The sequence below is a fragment of the Psittacula echo genome, assembly GCF_963264785.1.
Source record: "Psittacula echo genome assembly, chromosome: 14".
Lineage (NCBI taxonomy): Eukaryota > Metazoa > Chordata > Aves > Psittaciformes > Psittacidae > Psittacula > Psittacula echo.
Window position 1 is genome coordinate 6,507,008 of NC_137750.1, and position 21,220 is coordinate 6,528,227.

The window sequence follows — 21,220 nt, forward strand, 5'->3', positions numbered from 1 at the left end:
TGGGCAGGAGGAGGGAACGTGGCCAGTGAATATCTGAGGGGAAATTGCCTCTGTGGGCTTCCCAGCACCTGCAGGAAGCACACCTGGCTCTGGCTGTTGGAGGTTTTGTCATACAGCCGCCCTGCGGCTGCCCCATGCAGAATCAGGGCACACGGAGGTGGGGGGTGGCTGGAGCCCCTGTGCTTAGTCTGTGCCAGCTCCTGGCATCTCCACTGGGCACAGAGCCCTGTGGCCGCTGATGCTTTGTGGGTGTAAAGGAACCTGAGAGCTTGCACGGTGTGTGGCAGCCACAGAATGTGTGTCTGCCCCTCGTGCCTCCCCCAAACAGGCAAATCATAATCTGTGTGGTGTGAAACAACCACTCTCTTGGCTCCAGTAGGCAGCAGCTGGTTCTGGTTTCTTTAGGTTGGAAACCTCCTCTCCCTTTTCTCATCCCTGTGATATGCCCCAGCCAGTCAAGAAGAGGCAACAGCTGGAAGCGTTGCCTCCTTTCCTCATTTAGGGTATGTTACGTGGTTCAAATAAGATGTCCTCTTTCTACTCGACAAAGGGGATGATGTATCAGTTCATGAGCTGCTGTTATCTGAGCAAGGTAAGAGAGAGAAAATCACCACCATTACAATCATTACTGTGAATCATGTGCAATCAGCCTGGTAACCGAAAGCAGATGAACATCCTGTAGAAGCCTACAGGACAGGAGCTGGCGCTGAGCTGCGGGAGCCACAAAGCATTAAATGCTTTTAATGTTGGTTTTCGGTGTTGCTTTCACCTTTTTTAATTTATTGAATATTATATTTCATCAGTGACCTCTCAGCGGGCTCCCGAGGCAGGTTCTGCCACAATGCCAAGGATGTCTGCTCACACGGTTAAAAATATATATGTATTTTATATATATGTGCAGGCAGCCAGCCCCTGCCCTCCTTATCTCCTCTTCCTGCCGGGGGCCTGGGAAGAGCCCAGCATTCCCGGCCGGCTGGGCCCGCAGTTGGGGCGGAATCGCACAAAATCCTGCTCGTCTCTGGGCATTCAGTTTTATTGCCAGCATTAGTGGTTTGTGCTCAGCTTGTCTCCTCTGGCAACAGGAGAAGCTTGAAATGTCAAAGGGGAGGGTTAACAAACTCCGTTGGCATAAATTTCAATGGATGTGTGGTTCTTAGGAAAACGGCTAAGTTAAAAAATAGATAAAATAAGACTTTAAGCGTGGCCACGTGCGCTGCTTTGGGCTGCGGTTCACAATGGATAATAATTCTTACATTAAGCCCCCTCGGCCCTCCAGGGAAATCAAAATTGTAATATCAGTTTGCTTTTTATTGGCTCGGCTCCGCGATCGCGGCGGCTGCGTCTTTGTTATGGTCCCCGATGCGGTGACATTCAGCGGTGCCCCCGGGTCCAGGAGGGGCCGGCCCCGAGGGAACGCGGCGCATTCTCGGAGGGACGGGCGCTACGGCCCGACCCCAGGCAGAGGAGCAGCTCGGGGCCCCGGTGCCGCTCGGGCTCAGTCCCACCGCTCCCGCACCACCGCGAAAGTTGCGGGGAGCGGCCGCCCCGTCCGTGAACCGGCAGAGTCCCTGCGGAGAGGGGACGGCGGCAACAGGACCCCGGTCCCGGGGCGGCCTCGGGGCGCACCGGGAGCGGCGGCTCCGGTCCTTTGGAACCTGCGGGGACAGATCCCGGCCAACATCAGGAGCAGAGACCCCCGGGACCTGCCCCACGTCGTTCTCTCCACGCCCGCCTTCCCCGCCGGCGCTGCGGGAGCTGTCCCTGCTGCCGACCCCCGCGGGGCAGGCCCGGAGCGGACCGTGCCCTCGGCGGGAGCTCCGTACCGGGAGGTGCCCGGCCGGCCTCGCTCCACCTGCCCAGTGGTGGGAAGGTCGCTTCCGTTTGGCACCGCCACGTTTCCCGGTGCAGAGCAGGGAACGGCTGCGGCGTCTCCGCTGTCAAGCCGCAGCTCGGCGCGGACACGCGTGGGCCACAGCCCGCTCCCCGTCATCCGCGCAAACGAGAACGAGTGCGCGGAGCTTCCCGCCCCGTGCTCTCCGGTCCCCGCACGACGCCGCCGTTCGCGGCTTCCGGCACCGGGCGAGGGAAACCCGCCGCCACCTGCCTCGGGCCCGCTTTCCCCGGACGCTCCGACCTTCCTGCAGCAGAGGATCCCCGCTGCTGCGTGGCTCGGCCCGTGCGCCCGCGACCACGGGGACCCTCCGAGCAGCGCCCGGCCCGCAGCGGGGCGAAGGATCCTGCGGGCCGGGCTAGGGCCCGCTGCGGGCCGGGCCTCGGGAGCAGGCAGCGGGTTCGGGCCGTGCAAGGAGTGGGCACCGCCGTTCCCCGCGACCCACAGCAGCCCGCGACGTGGCGTGAAGCCCTCCCGAGGGCGCATCCCCCGTCGCCGGACCCCGTGGGGAGGCCCCCACCCCCCGGTGTTGCGGGATTCGCACCTGCCCCGGGGCTCCACCGCCCCCCGCGAGGGCCGTGCTGACTCACGCGTGGGGCGGGGGCCGGGCTGCCCGCATCCCCCCGCCGCCCGCCCCCTCCCCGCCTCGCTCCCCGGCAGGTCTGCGCCAATCCCCCGGCCCCGCCGTTGACGGGCAGCCGGGCCCGGGAGGCGCCGCCTCCCTGACGTCTCGCTCCGGGATTTGCACGGGTTGCGGTGCCGCGGCTCAGTGTCTGTCGGGTCGGCGGCGGGAGCTGCCGGGAGCCGGAGCCCAGTTCGGCTGCAGCGGCGGCCGCGGAAGCCCGGCCCGGCCCGGCGTGGCCCCTCCCGGGTGCAGCATGGAGCTGCCGGCGGTGGGGGAGCACGTCTTTGCGGTGGAGAGCATCGAGAAGAAGCGGATCCGAAAGGTGAGGGGCGGAGGGGGGCGGGGGGCGACCGGGCGGGCGGTGGGTCCAGCTGACGCCGTGTCTTTGCCTCCCGCGCTCCGCAGGGCAGAGTCGAGTACCTGGTGAAATGGAGGGGATGGTCGCCCAAGTGAGTACTGAGCGGGCAGCGGGGATGGGGCCGGGGCAGGGGCGGCCCGGCGGCGGGGCTGCGCCGCGCTCCGTTCCCCGGGAAGGGCCCCGGCCCGGGCGGCGGGCGGACGGGCAGCGAGACGCAGCCGCGGGGCCCGGTGGTGGCGGCGGCGGGAGCCGAGCGAGGCGGGCAGGCGGCGGCTGATGTGCACCAGAAAATGGCTCCTTCCCCCTTTCCCTCCTCGGGAGCCGGGCTCCATATTGCAGAACCGAGCGGGGGGGGCGAGCGGGGAGGAAGGGGGAATAACCGCAAAAATAACCCGCAACCCGGGCGGGCGGGCGGCCCCGGGAGCCCGCTGAGGCGGAGGCACCGGCGGCTGAGCGAGCGCGGCTGCTGCGGGGTCTTAGGGAGCTGCGTGACAGGGCGGGCGGGGGGCGCGGGGGGGCTCGGCCCGGTCCCTCCTCCGCTCCGCGGCCGCTTTCCTGGGTTCGGGAAAGGGGATTTGGAAAATTTCATCATGACATGCCTCGAATTCCTCCGGAATAATAACTGCGCTAAATAAACAGTTCCGTCCTCGTGCCGCCCCCCCCTCCCCGCCCATCCCCCCCACCCACCGGGACCCGCGCCCATCATCCGCTCCCAGGCGGGCCCGGTGCTGCGGGCGGGCTGCCGGGCACCCCCTTGCCCGGGACTCCGGCCCCTCCCGGCGGGGCGCCGCGGCTGACGGCCGTTCTCCTCCCCTCTCGCAAGATACAACACGTGGGAGCCCGAGGAGAACATCCTGGACCCGCGGCTGCTCATCGCCTTCCAGAACAGGTGAGCGGCGGGCGGGGGGCGGCGGGTGCGTCACGGGCACCGGACGGGACGGGCCCGGGCACGGGGGCGCGGCCCCGGCGGGGCGGGCGCCTGGGGACGCGGGTGACGCCTCCAGTTCGAGGTCCTCCCGCGCCGCGCTTCGCGCTCCCGCCGCCCGGGGACTCGGTGCGGGCGCGGGGAGGAGGCGGCGCCGCCGCCGCTGCGCTTGGACGGGCTGGGCTGGGCTGGGCTTTTGCTGCCGCTGGGTTTTTTTCGCTTTCCGTGCATTTATTTCCTGTAGTGTTTTGGCGCAAACTGTAAACTTCAGCCCCTCGCCGCAGCGGCGGGAGGCGGGACATCGCCTTCATCAGGCTCCCGGTCCCTCCCCGGGTCAGCCGTGTCCCCATCCCGCCGCCTCCTGCGGGACCCCCTGGCCCGCGGGCTCTGCTTCCTCCCCGCAGCCCGGCTGCACCCGTGCGGGGTCATTGGGGTGCTACGCGTGGGATGCAGGATGGGGTTCCCCCGGGGGTCCGTGTACCGCCGGTCAGACCTCACTGTGACTCCGTGTTCTCGCAGGGAGCGGCAGGAGCAGCTGATGGGATACCGCAAGCGGGGGCCGAAGCCAAAGCCGCTGGTCGTGCAGGTAAATGCATGGGGAAGCCCGGCCCCACAGCACGGCTCCATCCCATCCCCTGGGAGCTGGTTGCAGTGGGTTTCATCATGCTCGGGAGCCCGGCGGGTGCCCCGGGGACCCCGAGCCCCCAGTGCTGAGCTCATCAGGCAGCCCCAGCCCTGCTGCGGCTGGGCAGCATTAGCAGGCTGCTCGGCAGCGACGTCCTGCTCAGCCCCTGTTCCCAGACAGCTGATTGAAGGGTGCTTTTCTTCTTTTCATTGCTTCATTAATCTGGAGCAATGCACAGCCTCTAAGTTGGAGTGAGTTGGGGCCGCCTGCACCCGGTGATGCGGCGTCCTGTAACCAGAGCTGCTGGATGGGGGGGTTCACCGGAGCCTTTGGCACCTGCCGCAGCACTGACACCACGTTCTCTGGGCCTGGCTGACCACAGCCCCTTGCTTTGTGTTGTTGCAGCTTCCCTCCTTCGCCCGCCGCTCAAACATCCTCACTGGGCTGCAGGACCCTGCTGTGGACAACAGGCCAAAGCTGGATCTTGGCTCCTCCGGCAAGAGCCAGCAGCACCAGTATGAACTCAACAGCAAGAAGCACCACCAGTACCAGCCCAACGGCAAGGAGAGTAGCATGAAGCACCAGTCCCACAGCAAAGGGAAGTATTACTACCAGCTGAACAGCAAGAAGCACCACCACTACCAGCCAGACCCCAAGATGTACGAGCCCCATTACCAGCCCAGCAGCAAGGAGCCACAGAGCCAGGCCTGCTTGGACAGTAACAAGAGCCCTCTGATCTCTCACCCAGACAAGTGGGCTCATGGCCCAGCCAAAAACCTGCTGGGCCCGGTCAAGAGCCTTGCTGCAGAGAGCAAGAATGGAGCTGAGAAGAACCTGTCCAGTGGTACTGGGCCTCCCCCCCGGGACAGGGTGACCAGCAACGGCCTGGGAGGCAAGATGAAGATCGTCAAGAACAAAAACAAGAATGGGCGCATCGTGATTGTCATGAGCAAGTACATGGAGAACGGCATGCAGGCAGTGAAGATCAAGTCTGGGGAGCCTCCCCGGAAGCGGGCTGCGGAGGAGAGGACTCCTAAGAAGGGTGGCGAGGAGAAGCTGGAGGCTTGGAGGAAGCCAGGGGAGGAGAGGGTGGTGGGCAGCAACTCTCTGAGCAAAGCAGAGGATGAGGGCCAGCAGCCTGCTGCAGAGCTTGAGAAAAGTCCCCAAAAGACTCCTGTGGCCAAGGAGCTGCCCCTTCCTCCGGCAGAGCAGCCCCTGCAGCTCACCACCAAGCCGGACCTCGTGCCCTGGTCCCTGAATCCTGTCTGTGAGCACAGCCCTTCCTCTATGGGACTGAACCTCTCCAGCCCTGGCTCACGGAAGCGCTGCCTGTCAGAGCCGCATGCAGAGCGGGAAGCAGGCAAGAAGCGCCTGACGTCACGGAGCATCAGTGCCCCAACCTGCCTCAGCCCCCCGGCCCCCGAGCGGCCGGAGCTGCCCACCCAGCCGGAGGTCATCCTGCTGGATTCGGACCTGGATGAGCCCATAGACTTGCGCTGCGTGAAACCACGGGCGGAGGGCGAGCTGGCCCTGGCGCAGGTGAAACCAGAGGTGCCACCGGCACCTGCCGAGAAACCAGCCACGGAGCCTTCACAGCCCCGGGAGGCCACGGAGGAGGAGGAGGAGGCTGAGTCCCTGCAGGAATTCAAGCCCTTCTTTGGGAATATAATTATCACAGATGTGACCGCAAACTGCCTGACCGTGACCTTCAAGGAGTACGTGACGGTGTGAGGGGGGACAGTGGCTGCTCCCTGTGGGAGCTGCCTGCACGCCCCGGGGGCCACTGGCCCCACAGCCTCCCCCTAAGGTACTGGTGCCCCTTCCCCGGAGCCCGCGTGCCCCCTTCCCGCGGCGGCCAAGCCTGCAGTCCCCGCTGAGGGGATGCCGGGACAGGGTCTGGCACCGCGGCCGTCCCCGCCACGCGGGGTGTCCTCGCCGCTGCTCCTGCCCCGCTGTCGGGGCCCACGAGGATGGGGCCCGCCAGTTACTCAGAGTTATAGTATTATATTTTAACAGTGCTAACTTGTCGAGTGATTCTTGCTCCCGTTTGTACGTGGTGTTCTTGAAATGTATTGTTTGAGCTGAAAGCTGGTCGCTCTTGGGCCACGCTAATATATTTATTTGTAGGTATTTATATAATGAAATATAAAGCCTAGATTTATGGAGTCCCTAGATCACCTTATAAACTATATCAAATGAATATTTTCTGTTTTCCTTTTTAACCATTCAGCATTTGTTAGTCTCGTCCCCTCCTTCCCACCTGCAGGACCATCCCTGGTATATATTTTTTGATACTGTACACATGTGGTGTTTCTATGTGCAAAAAAAAAATGGTTATCTAAAGCTAAACGAGCTATTATAGAAATTGCTGCTATTAGAAATGTCTAAACTATAAGCTTCCAATTATTAATTGCTTGAATGTAAATATTAAATGGAGATGTTGAAAGTGCATTTGATGTTCTGCAGCTAGTGTAGATCGGATTGCAGAGCCGGGTGGCTGGGAGGTGGAGCGCAAGCTGCCAGCAGCGCTTCCTGGTCCGAGGGCTGTGTCATGGGGGAAGAAATGTATCATGCAATCACTGCAAAGGACTATAAACCTTTACAAAACCCACTGGGATTCAGAGTGCATTTGTTACTGCATACAGAAGGTGTCCCTGTGTGGGCAGGCGGTGGCTGGGGAGCCCTGGAGCAGGTACCTGCAGGTTACAACTGGCTCAGAGGTTCCTTGTGTTCAGTATAGCCTCGAGTTCTCCCCAGGAGCGCAGGCAAGGACATGTATTGTAGCACACGTATCCCATGTTTTCCTGGCAGCAAGGCCAGGAGGTGGGCTGGCAAAAACACAATGGGCTGCATGAGGTCTGTGATGGGAAAGCTGGAATGTTGCAGGGAAGGTGGATCACCCGATGGATGGGTGGTTGCTCATTGTCAGCCTGACACTGTGTTATCCCCAGTGCATATGGTTAGATGAGAAGCTGAACTCTTCTGGAAAGGAAGATGGTCCAAATTCCACCAAAAAAAAAGCCTATGGATGTCTCAGAACTGGATTAATAATTGCTGGAGTCCACTGGAAATCCAGCACAAGGCTAATTAATTCTTTACAACATGGCTCACGTGAAGGCGGCAACCTAGCAGCATGCCCATGGAGCCCGTCTGCATGTGGGTGAGATGCAACGCACAGTCCCCACTGCCCTACGGATCCCCAGTTTGCCTTCCCAAGTGGAGTCAAGTGCTCCCAAGCTTGTGTCTGCCCAACTGCCTCTGCTGCCAGCTCTTCTCATGGTGGGCTTTTGCTTGAAGTGAATTTCTCTTTGTGAAAGATCTTAATTGAAATACTGTCATTGACGGCATGTTGATGTCTATGGACAAGCCTCGAGCTTGTAACCATCAGAATTGGTTGTTTTGGGTAAGGTGGACCCTGTGGTTGCACCAGAGCTGAAGATGTAGGTGAGTTGTAGTATCTAAAACCCTGTGGTTGTGGTAGATACTGGTTTTGATCTGATATAGCTCAGATCTGTTGCTTGGTGACTGGAAAGATGGCTCCAGGTGTTTGGTTAAACCTGTGTGTGTTGGCAAGGTCAGCACTGACAGCTCGGCTCAGCTCATGATTCAGTTGATGCTCCAAAGTCAATGGGAACTTGTGCAGTACGTTTTGTGCCTGTGATTTTCCCCTGCCTGCATGGAGACCCCAAAACCTGATTGTATGTGCACAGAGAGCAAGTGGAAATAGGTGAACCCTGATTCAAGTCGACATTTCGCCTGCTGGCTGTGCTGAATCTTGAGAGGGTTTTAATCAACTCTGTGTGTCACAGCGACTGTGTGAGTGCTGGGCAGAGGCAGTGGCAGTGGATGAGGGTGCTGGAGGGTGGGTGCTGGGGCAGGAACCTGGTGGTACCCAGTGGTAGTTTAGGGGAAGTGTTCTCCTGCTGTCCCAGGCTTGGCTGGCAGAGCAGAGGATCAGAAATGATGCATTTCCCTTGATTAATTAAGCTAATGGTTATCTGAAAAACAAAAATGGCATGGAAGAGAGACGCATGCTCAGAATGCAAAATGTGATTTGTGAAAGGGGAAGTGCTGCTCCACAGACAGCGCAGGAGCCGGGCATGGCCGCTGCCAAGGGGGAACTTTTTCCTTAGGCAGACAAAGGTGGATGAATCCATCGGGGTTTCTCACGAGCAGAAGGATGTGTCTCTGAGCCGAGGGCTTGCAGGTGCCTGGGCAGAGCCTGAGCATCGCTGCTGTGAGCTGGATCCACAGCTTCCTCCTGCTGTCTGTAGGTGTGTGTGACTCCTGTGTGCAATCCACAGCTGTCTGCAGGGTCACAGCAGGGTCATTAACGTTTGGAAATGGGTTGTGTTGTGCTGCAGTTTTCAAGGGAGCACTGTCCCTCTGAGTGTGTGCTTCCCGAGTGTCCCTTCCCAGCATCCACCGCTGCTCCAGGAGCTCCTCAAACATTGTCTCTGCTGGCAGGAGCTGTGGGTTGTTTGAGGCACCATTTCCCGGAAACCGCAGAGCCAGATACTGCTTGGTTTAATAGTTTGATCATGTTTATCACAACTCCAGCAGCTTCCTGTGCAGTGAAAGATGTGATAAGTAGTTACTGGGTTAGTAGACCCTCCCCTTGCTTTGTGCCAGTTGGCTGGGAAAGATTAAGTGTGTAGGATATGAATTACTTATTTATACCGCTCTCCTTCCATATTAAGTGCATCAAACCTAAATGCCTGTTACCAAGCAAATTAATGTGAAGTCCACTACGACTTCCAAAGGTTATCAAAGTGATCCAGGATGAGATGGAGTCACCGCGCTCCATTAGGAAGACTGGTGCATGCTACGTTTAATGTATTTCCCAGGAATGCGTTAACCTCTGCTTGGTTTGGATTGTTTCCAGGCAAACATTTGCTGATTTCAAAGGAGAATTTGTGTTCGGATTTTAGCTCTTCTGAAAGGGCCTGATGCATCCATGGCCATGCTGACAGGAGGGACTGCAGGTCTGTGCTGTATAAAGCTGCTTTCAGGTTCTCCCCTCCCCAGCTGTGGGGGTACCAGTATCTGCACCCGTACCAGAGTGGAAGCCAGCCACTGAGCTCCATCACCGGTGATTGCCATGGCCCTTTGTGGTTTCAGCAGCCACTGGTGTGATCCCTGCTCCAGGGGAGTGGATGGAAACACATTCCCACTGTCAGCATGTGTCCAGGCGCTTGTTAGAGGAGTTGCATCTCTGGGGTGGCGATGCGATTAAGGAGAAGGATATTAAATAAACACACAACAATGAGCTGATTACTTTTAATCAGAATAAACAGCCTCATGGGAACTGTGAGACTTCCAGGTCCAGACCAGGAATGGGAGAGGAGCTCTTCCCTGGGGAAGGGCAGAAGGTGGATAGGAAGCAATGGGTTTCCCAGGTTGTTGGAGCACTCGCTGCATTTGCCCATGGGTGGCTGGGGGCAGGTCCTCCAGGCAATCCTTCCATGTGTTTTCGAGGGTTTTTCTTTATTTTTCCTGTTCTCTCATTTCACTATGCAATGTCAGGCAGGAGCTGAGTATGGGACTTTGCCGAACGCAGTGGACTCAGCATCTCATCCTGTTGGAGAAGCCAGCAAGAAGGTAAAGCACTCATGGTTATGTTTGGCATAGGGGGTACCCACTGTTCATTTTTCCAGGTCCATCCCCTTACAGTGATCATTGGTGTTGCTGGTGTCCCTTTGGGAGGGTGAGACCAGGGTGCAGCCCCCACCACTGAACAGGGATGGGTGTGCGAGGGGATGATGAGGGGCTCCCCTGGTTCTGCCCCATCCCCTGGCCTCCCCCATCCCACCGGGCTGCCTCTGGTTGGAGCAGTGGAAAACGCCTGGCGATAGGAAATCCTCCATCTCCTCCGCAGATAAAGATCATTTGGACTCAGCCCAGATTCATGTGAGATCTGTGTTGGGAGGAGATGACCACAAGGACACTGCTCTGTTTATGTTTGCACACAAGAGGAAAAAGGCTGTGCAGGGCCAGGCACAGCCCAGACCATCTCCAGGCTCTCCCAGAGCCTTGCTGAGCAGCTGCAGAGGGTTCCCTGTGCACTGGAAAGCTCTGCCTGCACCCAGCATGGGGGAGATCCCTGCTAAAGGGAAAATGAAGGAGCTCACATGCTCATGAGGCAGCTCCACCACTGGAGTCTGGCCTGAACCCGGCTCCATGCTGGCCTTGGGCGGTGTCAGAGCACAGAGGAGGAATGGTTGTGTGAGCAGGATGCTGGATAGAGATGGGGCTCAGGTCCTGCACCGGGACCCCCCGATTGCTGTGGGGAGTGATGGGGATGGATGATGTGGGAGAGGGGCTGTGGCGGCTGCAGCAACCTGGAGGAGGGATTGGAAGGAAAGAGGATTCTGGTGGTGCAGCTGCTTGTTGGAGCCATCCCTGGGTCTGTGCTGGTGCACGGAGTCTTGTGGACACTGGAGGGATGGACCTTTGTGTGGAAATGGGAGAGAATTGAGGGTCTCTGTGAGGATGATGGTGTGGGCAGGACAGTGGGGGGTGGCAGGGGTCTGCTCCTCTCAAGTGGGACCATCACAGCCTGAGATCCTGGCTCACCCTGGAGCAATTCACCAGCACCTACTTGAGGTCGTTTCTCAGAGGGAGCCATCAGTTCCGCTGACACCTTGATGTAGTTTAAAGCAAACTGCAAACATGAAGATTTATTTTTACCAAAGGAGCAGGCATATAAAACATCCTGTGCAGCACAGCGCAGCCTGGCAGGAAGCACCCTGAATCCCAGGAGTCATGGCTTCGGCACGCTGGCCATGTGCCGTCCCCACCAAAAGCAGGCCCCTGGGGTTTTTAAGGATGAGGAGAGAAGGAAACTTAAATTACCAACAAACAAACCCTTCAGGATCTCCTCAAACACCAGGACCCTTTTGCAGGGATGTCACTGGCACCACTTGGGATGGCAGATCCCAGCTCTAACAGAGTGTATTTAATGTTGGACATAAAGACTGTGCTGAGCAAAAGGTTCTTGAGCCAACGTAAAGCTGCATTTGCCACTCTCCTGGGAGCCACTGGGTGCTCTATTTGATTCTGCAGTGGGATGAGCCTGTGATGTACAATGCAAGGACCATGGTGTTTGGTAAGAGGTGTGAAACAACCTCTGGGACCTTGGGTTGGGAGACCAGGGTTTGTCCAGAGCTGGGCTCTGGCTTTGCCCTCTCCCCTTACCCTGCGCAGTGGCCTTATGGCCATTGATAAGCATGAGTGTGGGAATGAGAGGATGGCGCTGGCTCCAGCCATTCCCCCTTGGTTGAAGGTAAGGATAGAAAATCACAGCCCACATTCCACCAGCAGCAGCAGCCAGGCTGGAAATTCAGCCCCAGCACTGTCCTCTGGTGTGTGGGGGTGAGCACCAGCCCGATGGGATGGGGTGATACTCATGTGTCACACAGTGTGGGCTCCACCATGCCAGCCCCAGGGCAGGACCTGTTCCCAGAGCTTTGGGGATGTCAAGAAGAAACTATGAGGCTGGGGACAGGCAGAGCAGGTGGAGGGAGACCTCCCATCCCATGGTGGGGGCCATGGAAGGGAATGCACTCCCCAAGTCCCTGTTGCTGGGGTTGGTCAGAGCCCAGACTCACAGGGACCTGAGGAAAGGAATAATTTCTATTTGTGTGTGTGTGTATGTCTGTATGTATAAAAGGAGCATCATATTCTTCTAGACCCCAGACATAAGCTGAGGAGAGGAGGGTCTGTTTGGTCCTGGCAGGAGGAAAGGTTTGCTCAGTATCACGGAGCCACCGAAGCATCTTGGAGCACAAAATACACTTTAGTTTTCACATACTTTAGTGATTCCATACAGTCTGAGAAAGGAAGGAGGAAGCCCCTTTCCTGCGCATTCCTCCGTTCTCATACGGAGCAGCTGGGCTCCAGTCCCGCTGCCGCCCGGAGCCACCAGAACTGGTTAAACCGCAGAGGAGATGTGGTGGTGGTCACACACCGGAGGGACCGGATCCTCACCGCTGGGGCTGGAGGAGTGAAGCCTTATATTGAGTTTAAGGACTCAACCCGACCCTGAGCCGGTTTTAACACGAAGAGGGGGGAGGCTCCGTTCCCGCGGCACCCCCCCGTGGCTCCCGCTCCGCGCCCCGGGACAGACCCGCTTGTTCCGGGTGTGGTGTTGCTTCCTGAAGATGCTCTGACTCGCAGGACTCAGCACTAACTCCAGTGCAGCGCAGGGACCCACCCGAAGCCACCTAATCTAACGTGACACGTTTCCATCGTTTGTGCTGCGAGCAGCAATTTGCGGTTCAGCAGCAACGGCTGAGAGAGAGGAGCATTATCGCAGGAATTCCTTCCCGCTCCCGCCCGAGCCTGTGACACATCAGCCCTTCGTGGCTTTGGCTTTCCCAGGCTCGAACTGACAGTCTGAATCCTTTCTCCTTTCCCTGGAAAATCGGGTTTCCCTTTGCCTTGTGCTCCTGCGTTCCCCGTAGCCTAGGATCTGGCGGAGGAGGAGGACAACTGGACATGCGGGGCGGGGGCTCAGCACCGCGAGCAGCTTCCCGGGAGTACGGGAAGTGTGACCGGGGCTTGGCCGGTGTCGCGGGACGTGCTGGGTCACGGAAGGGGGGGCAATAACCGTGGATGCTGTAACAGGAGGGGTGCGGTAACCCAGGGCTGTTGCTGGTGGGGGATTGCGGGGCAGAGCCTTCCCTAGAGGCTCCCAAAGCTCCACCGCTTCTCGCGTGGAGGGGGGCACGGAACCTGCCGGGGGTTCCCGGCCCGGTGTTGTTCCCCCCGGCAGCACCGACGGGGATCGCTCTGGACCGCCATTCCCCCACCTTCGGGGACCAGCCTGCCCAGGGGAGCTCGGACCCAGACCTCCGGGACAAGCCGTGGCTTAAAGCCGGTCCCTCGACCCCACCGGACACCGATTCCAGCCATGCCCTCGGGGGAGCCCTCACACAGGGAGGAGCCGGTGCCCGGAATTCCCGGTGTGTGCCGGGGAGGTTCACGGCAGAGCGGGCTGCCGGTACTGCTCGGTGTGTGGCACTGCTGAGCCTTCCCCTGCAGCAGCCTCCGGTAGCTTGAACAAGACACTGAAATACCGGCGAAGAGCTGGAAAAGGGGCGGGGGGATTTCCCGGAGCCTCCATGGGAAGATTGAGGCTGTTTTGATCCGCCCGTAAACCTCTGCACTGGGGAGAAATTGGGGGATTGAGATGTGATGTGGGATAGAAGGGGTGGGCTGCGGGAGCGGGGCGCGGAGCCATTGTCACCGCGTCAGGAAAATAATTATAATAATAATGATCAAAATTCAAATCCAGGTGGAAGAGCAGGAATGGGGCTGTTGCATGGCCCCGAGACCGGCTGCTCAGCCCCGAGGTGCTGCGGGGGGGGTCCAGGAAGGCGAGGGAGGCACCCACGGCAGTGAGTGATTATAGACACATACCCCCCCGAGTCTTAATATACCCCCCACTATTTTATGTACCCTGAGCCCCGCTTTGCTCTGCTGGGTTTGTATCTTCATCCACTGTGGCTTCCAGAAGATTCATTCCTCTTCCCCGATAGCCTCGAAGGTTTCATGGGCAGCCGTGACCGCACACGGACACCCGTGGTGCCGGCGGGGGGGGCGGAGGCTCCCGCACGCCCCATCCTTTCTGGGGGCTCATACGCGTCTTCTGTGCTGCGTGTCCCCACGGTGCGTGTCCCAGTGTCCAAATGTCCTCCTCGCGTATGGTCTCGCGTGGGACACGCAGTGCTGTTTGCAGCGGGACAGTGAGGAGGGGAGAGCGCGGACAGGAAGGGGGGAACGGGAACGGGCGACTTTCCCCCGGGAGAAGCTGGAGTAGAGCAGGACCGGGACAGGAGACTCGCAGCACCGGTGACTTCACAGCGGTCCAGGAGTCTAGCGAAGCTGCAGCGGGAAGCCAGGGAGTGGGGACGACCGCGGGAGGTGGCTGTTGTGGCCCGCGGGCCGCAGAGCCAGATCAGGATGAGGCCCCGGTTACCCTCCCCATAGAAAACACCGGGCGAGCGGGAAGTCCCAGGGACACCGGGCGGCTGCGTCCCGCCGCGGGAGGAAACGTCCCGTGGTCCCGGCAGGAGCGGGAGGAAAACGAAACGGGGGCGAGAAAGCGGAGGATCAGTGCAACTCGGCTCGGCTGGGACGAGGGGCGGCCCGGAGCGGCACGGGATGCCCGGCCCGGTTCGGCCCGGTTTAGCCCTGCGCGGCGGGCGGGGTCTCACACCTGCATTGCAGTACGGCCGGGCCGGCGGGCTCGGCTCTCGGCGCGGCGCTGCATTGCAGCACTGCAGGAGCCCCCTCCTTTCCTCCCCACTCCCTTCTCCGCCCTCCGCATCCGCTCCGCTCCACGAGCCCAACCGGGCCAAGAACCGGCCGCTCCGAGCTCTGCTCCCGCGGGTGAAGGCATCGGCCCGCTCCGTCGGGGCACACACAGTCCTGCCCGTCCATCCCCGAGCGGCCGGTTCAGTCCAGCGGCCCGTCTCGGTCGGCTCCCGACGCACTTCACCCCGATGAAGTGGCCGTGATGTCCCCGACGGGGACGTCGGGGCACCTGCGCTGCCCGTGGGGCGAGCAAAAGGCGGCGACCACCGCGTTCCCGGCCCTTCGGGACGGGAGGCTGCAGACTTCGCTCCGGGCTCCCTCACCCGGTGCAAGCTGCCCGGCGCCCGGTGCCAACCCTGAGTGACCGGGTCTTGCGTGGACTCAGATAGCCACGACCACGGCAGCTGCGTGCGCGGGGCGCTAAGGGCAGCGGGGCGATGCCGGTGGGAAGGAGCCAGCGGCGGCTACCGGGCATCCCGGGACTTGTCGCGCCTCCGGGCGCGGCGGGCAGCGAGGCCCCGGGCCGGGCGGGCCGGTAGCCCCAGCACAACGGGGGCCCGTTCCCAAGGCTCTCGCTCTGTCTCTGCTTTGGGAAAACGCCAGCACGGTAACAAAATGGCGGGGAAAGGGTGGGATTGTCACGGAGAGCCCTGCAGCGAAGCCCCACCGTTCCCCTGCACCAGCAGAGGTCCGGGCGTCCGGAACCGGCGGCGGGCAGCGAGGCAGGGGTGGCCCCCCCGGGCCGTACCGCCGCCCGGCCCCGCCGCCCGGCAGAGCTCCGGTGGAGACGCAGCTGCAGAAAATGGCTGCTCGGCGGAGCCCGCTGAATCCTGCCATGAAGGGGGGGGGAACGGGGACGGCAAGAAAACGGCGCAACCTCCCGACACCGGCCACGGCCTCCACCGGGGAACCTCGTTGCGGGCGGCGCAGGGGGCAGGCAGAGGCGGTGCGGGCGGAAGGACCCGGCACCGGGTGGAGCCTCTCCGATCGGTCCTCACCTGCGGCGCAGCGGGGGGGGCACGGGGCAGCCCGCTCCGATCGCGCCCGGCTCCCTGCGGCGCTGGGACAGCAGCCCCCGCCCGGTGCCCACCGGGGCGGAGGGGCGGAACGGGAACCCCGCGGTACCCGCGGCCGCGCCCCGTTCGAAGAAAAAATCATAATAAAAATAAAAGAAAAATGAACTAAAAGAAATGAACCCAGGGCGGGGGCGCGGCTCGGTCACAGCACCGGCGAAGCCGCAACGAAAACTGAACCCCGCGGCCCCCGAGCCGTGTCGCTACTCCCCACCCGCCACTGCGGCGGCCCCCCGGTGCCGGTCCACGGGGACGGAGCGGACACGCTTGAGTGCGATCTCCCCCCCACGGGCTGTCACTGCCGGGCCGCACTGTGGACACGGGAAGGCGCTTTGCCTCTACCGGGGATGAGCGTGGCACCGGCGTGCGTCGTGCGTGGACACCTCAGGCCCCGCCGCGCACGGTGCAAAGGACGCCGGTGCCTACAGGAGGACCTGAGGCTCCCCGCCGCCGGTGCCGCTCGGCACAGCGAAACCCCACGGTCTGTGTGCCCGGTGGGGCGGACACGTTCACCTCCGTGACCCGAGTTACGGAAACAGGGCTGGGACCGGCGGCCCCTCCGCACTACGGGAGCACAGTGAGCTCGGGGCAGCCGTCGGTGCTCACGGAAGGCGGCGGTCCGGGAGCCCCGGGGCGGGCGGGGCAGTGGGGCCAGGGATCCGGTTGTGGGGGTGTACACGGGGGGTCCCGCCGCTGTCACTCGTGGGAGCCGGGGACAGTCAGCTCGCGGGGGAGGGTCCCGGCCCCGTGGGGGCGCGCGGGGCCGTTCCACTCGTGAGAGCCGGTTGCTGCGATACCAACGGGCCAATGAGCGCTCACCAGCTCATCCCGGGCTCTGCCACCGCTTCCTTATATGGTGCGCGCCGTCCGCGGGGCGCCGCGCTCATCGCCATATAAGGGCATGAACCTAAATACAGCGTCTACCTTGTGAGGAGTGGGCGGGGCCGGGCGGACGGGGCGGGACGGGACGGGGCTATCGGGGACCGGGGCCGGAACCGGAGCTTCCCCCCACTGCCCCGGGCCGGTCCCGCCACAGACCCGCCCTGGGGGAAGCCACCGCCGGTCATTCGGTGGAATGCAAATGGGCCGCGCTTCACCTCTAATTGCTTTTGTTAAAAGCGGAGTCGCGGGGCCGCGCGGTCGGGTCGGGCCGGGCCGTTCCCGTCTTCCCCACTGTCATCAGTCCCATCCCAACCGAGATCTCCCCCGGCAGAGAGCCCTGGACACCACGGTCCGTCCCGCCCCGCCGGGGCTGTCGGGTGGTCGCTGCCCACTCATGGCAGCTCCGTGGCCGTTGAAGCCGCAGCCCGGGAGGAGCGGATTCGTCCTTCGTCCACCCTTGGTGGTCGAGCAGCGCTGGCGGGACGGAGCCGCCTCGGTTGGACGGGAGAATGAAAGGGGGGGGGATATCCCGAACCGTTGACGTTTCCTCGCCCCACGCACCGCTCGCTTAGGTTCCCCCCCCCGGCCCCGCTGCAAACCGCTCGGAATCGTGTTCCTACAGATAACGAGCAAATCCAGAAACCTCGGTAACAAAAGGGCTTTTGTGTTGCGGACTCGCCGCAGGCAGCGGCCCTCCCGCGCGCCCAGGAGCGGCGGTTTCCTCCCGCGGTGGTATCGGTGCGACCCGCGGAGTTGCGGGAGACGGCCCCGGTGCTGCTGGTGCGTGTCAGCACGCTGGGACCACGGCGAGCGGGCGCACTGCCTTCTCGGCTTCCCGTGTATGTCCCTGCAGAGTTCCTCGGTTGGGGGCTCCGCTCTCAGACTCGCGGGAGCAGGCGGACGCTCGGCCCCGCCGCAGCCGGCGGAGCTGAGGGTTCGGGATCGGCAGGAGCTGCGGTGCCCCTCGGGGTGGCGGGATCGCCACCGGCTGCGCCGCGGCCGCCATTTCCAGGAGGACGATGCCACCTATGGAAAGCACCTGGAATTAATCGGGACGGCGGGAAGTGTCGCGTGTCCGGGCGACACTCTGGGGACGAGCCCGGGTCGTGCCCACTGCTCTCCGCGCCCGCCCCCCGGGGCCGAGCCGGCCGAACTGAACCGAAGGCACCAGACGGGGCTCTGCAGTCCCGGTTAGCGGGGTTGCTGCTGTCCTCCAGCACCGGCTGCCAGTGGGGGAGGATGCCCCGCTCTGTCCCGGGGCTGCTCACCTGTGTGGTCCCTGCACCGTCTGGCAAAGGCCACGGTAACCGGTGAATAACGGCCGACGGGGCGGAGAGCAGCGGCTCTGCCCGGCACCCACAGCCTCTCGGTGCTCGGCGTGCTCCAGCTAGCACAGCCCGGAGTGGGTATCCCCCAGATCGGAGGCTTTGCAGAGCCCTTCCCACCTTCTCGGCTGCTCCATCCCGAGCGCCGGAGGAGGGAGAGCAGCACCCTCAATTCGACGTCAGTTTTAGTGTGGTGTCCCTGCCCATGGCAGGCGGGTTGGAACTGGATGATCTTAAGGTCCTTTCCAACCCAAACTATTCTATGTCAAACAAGTGGATACGGAAACTTCCTCGCACGGGAATTTCTGGGTGCGGGAGCGGGAAGGAGAGGCCCCGCTGGGCAGCGCTGCACGGGTACTCCCGGAGACCTCATCTTTGCGGACCGGGCACCCGCAGGACCCCGCTGGCAGCAGCCTCGTTAGCACCGGGGGATGCGGAGCTACAGGCGAGGATGGAATGAGGCGGGCGGCCCGGTTTCACCAGCAGCGAGCCCACGCGTGACCGCAGCCCCTTGTACAGCAGCGTCTCCTCTCCTGCTCCAACGTCGGGCGTAGGTGCCGCAGCCCGGGGTCGGTCGCTGCCTCCCCGCTTCGCCCCAAGCGGCTCGGAAACGAAAAGGCAACGGGCGGGCGGCCAGGGTGACCCAGACCTGGTGAGGCCGGGGGCCGGCGGGGCGCGGGGTCCCCGAGTCCTCTCCCTCCCCACCGGGACAGCCCGGCACCGGCCCGGGACAGCGTGGATTTGCCCCGGGGCTCGTCCCTGCTCCGTTCAGCCACGGGTGGAGAGAATCGTTTTCCCAGCTGGATCACGGACGGGACCACACCGGGAGAAGCCCGGAGCAGAACCGGGCGGCGGAGCGGATAGGGAACTGGGGACCTGCCGCTCTCAGGGTGTCCACACACGCAGGGAGCTATCGTGAAACGAGGCTCCGGGGCTTGTTTTGCCCTGTCCGGCGGTACCCGCTGCCCGGCCGGGCTGCAAGGTGCCTCTCTCGGGACGCGAGTTCCTGCGGGGTCGGTTCGGGAACGGGCAGGCGGGGGACTGAGTTTGACTCTCTTGGTCCCCGCTTTCCCCCGCGGCCGCAGCGCTGGGACCACCCTCGGTTTGCCAGGAGAAAAGGACACGGGGGAGCGCGACCCTGGCGTGAACGTGTCTGCGACCGACACCGGCATCCTCTGCCGCCCAGGGAACCGGGCCGGCCAGAGAGCTGGGCTGGTTGCTGGCAGTCCCGGGCGAGGGTGTCCGTGGGGCGGAGCAGCTTCCAAAGCACGGTCACCAAAGCGGACAGAAGCCGCAGGGATCGATCGCGACGATATTTGGGTCGGATCCCGCTCCCTCCCGCCTCGCCGCCGCGCTCGGACACGCGTGCTCGCCTCGCTGCCCCACGCGTGGTCCCAGGGGGGCAGCAGACCCCCGGTTTCGTTGCAAATCCCATAGCCGTGGCAGCCCCCGCGCAGTAAGAAAAGAGGTGGAAGCCGGACGCTGTGACCCGCGGGGACTCGCTGACAGCCGAGAGGCTCATCGCACGAGTACGGGCCGGGGTAGCGGAGACCCTGCGACAGAGCAGCGGATTTGGATTCAGATGGACGGAACACGGGGTTCGCCGTGGCTGCACACGCCCTCGCCGGGCCGGAGTCGTCTCCGAGTCCACGCCGAGACCCGGGTCTCACGGGGCAGGGGCAGAGCCGGCGGCTTGCGTGGGGGAAGCAGAGGCGACAGCCCCCCCCCCGGCTGAGGTCCCTTGGGGCTCCCGGGCAGCTTCTGCCGTTGACCCCGGGAGCGCGGAGGGCGGCCGGTGTCCGGGCTCCGCTCCTGCACCCGGTGACCTGGGAGGGCGGGAGGGGGTCCAGGCAGCTCCTCCGGCTTCCGGCGAAGGGGATCTCTGAGTCCCGGCCGGCAGCGAGGGGAACTGCCCTGGGGAGCTGAAACGGTCCCGCCGCCGCTGTCTCTTCCCGCTGCTCCGGGGCTGCTCCGTCCCGCTTCTCCTTCCGGGACAAGACTCCCATGCGTGGCTGCAGCCCCGGCCCTGGCTGGCCCATGGCCCGTGAGCTCCCTCCGGACCCCTACGCACCGGCGGCCTCTCCTCGCTGCTTCCCCCACGCCATTCTCGTTTGCGAACACCCCCCCCCCCCCATAAACCGGGGGCCAAGCACAGACCACGCGTGCATCCCGCGCCGGTCACGGCTGGGGACGGAGCTGTTCCCGCGGCTGGTGCGCTCACTGGCGGCGGGAGAAACGGGGCCGCTCCGCTCTGCCTCCCCACGCGTGGATGACGGGCTGCTGCTCAGTCAAGAGCTCCGCTGCTCGTCATGGCTTCAGTGTGGGGAGCGTCGGCTCCGGGACTGTGCTTCTTACTGGCACCGGGACACCGGCAGCGAAGATGGAGGGCAAACACCCTTTTCCACGGGCTGCGGCACCCCACGGCCACGAGGATGGGCGCTGCCGCCTCGGGAGCCCCGAGCAGCGGACGAGGCTGCGGCACGGGCACCATTCGGCATGAGAAGACGATCCGCATCCCCCGGGCAGGGCCTCCCTCACGTTGCCACCGTATCGCTTTTCTGCGTGGTATCATCCCGGTATCGGGACTCGGCCGCCAAGTGTCCGCCCATTCACGAGACGCTCCGCGACCGACCTTAATTAATAACGATTAATTCGATATTAACGAAAATCTCCCCGGGACTTAGCTCGCCAGGGAGAGCCCCCCCCCCCCCCAGCGCCGCGCCGGGCGAAACGCGGCGGGGGATGTCCCCCCTCCTCTGGTGAGTGCGGCTTCAGCTCCGCCAGGGGCGGCAGGAAGGAAGGCTCCGAGCCCCGCGAGTACCCCGTGGAGACTCCCACCCGAGTCCCCCCCAACGCAAGGGAACCGCGGTTTCCGTGACTTCATTGGAGGTCCATGGCCGCTGGTGTGGCGGGACCGGGCAGGAGCTCCAGGACACAACGATCCTCGGGACGGGGACAACATCGGTGCCTGCCGGTCCCCACTGCCGGTCCCAGTGTAGCCCGGAGCCGGTACTTCCCCCCGGTGGGGTCTCAGGCCGGCGGAAGGCAAGCGCTCCGCAGCCCCTGCACTGGGCAGGCTCACAGGGGACGTGGTCCCGCAGCCACGAATGACTCGGCGTCCCCCTCCCGCAGCAAAACGCCTCCAAAGCAGAGCCCCGGGCGGAGGGAGCCACGGTCTCATTACGAGGAAACAGGA

At 62.7% G+C, this 21,220-nt stretch overlaps 1 protein-coding gene across 1 annotated transcript; it reads left to right on the forward strand.

Moving 5' to 3' along the window:
* Nucleotides 1-2,748: 2,748 nt before the first annotated feature.
* CBX4 (chromobox 4) lies at nt 2,749-6,687 on the forward strand. Its single transcript, XM_080629682.1, has 5 exons — nt 2,749-2,838; nt 2,922-2,965; nt 3,698-3,763; nt 4,319-4,385; nt 4,830-6,687. Exons 1-5 carry the CDS (start codon nt 2,770-2,772, stop codon nt 6,153-6,155), a joined length of 1,572 nt encoding a protein of 523 aa, XP_080485808.1. The 5' UTR covers nt 2,749-2,769; the 3' UTR covers nt 6,156-6,687.
* The last annotated feature ends 14,533 nt before the right edge of the window (nt 6,688-21,220 follow it).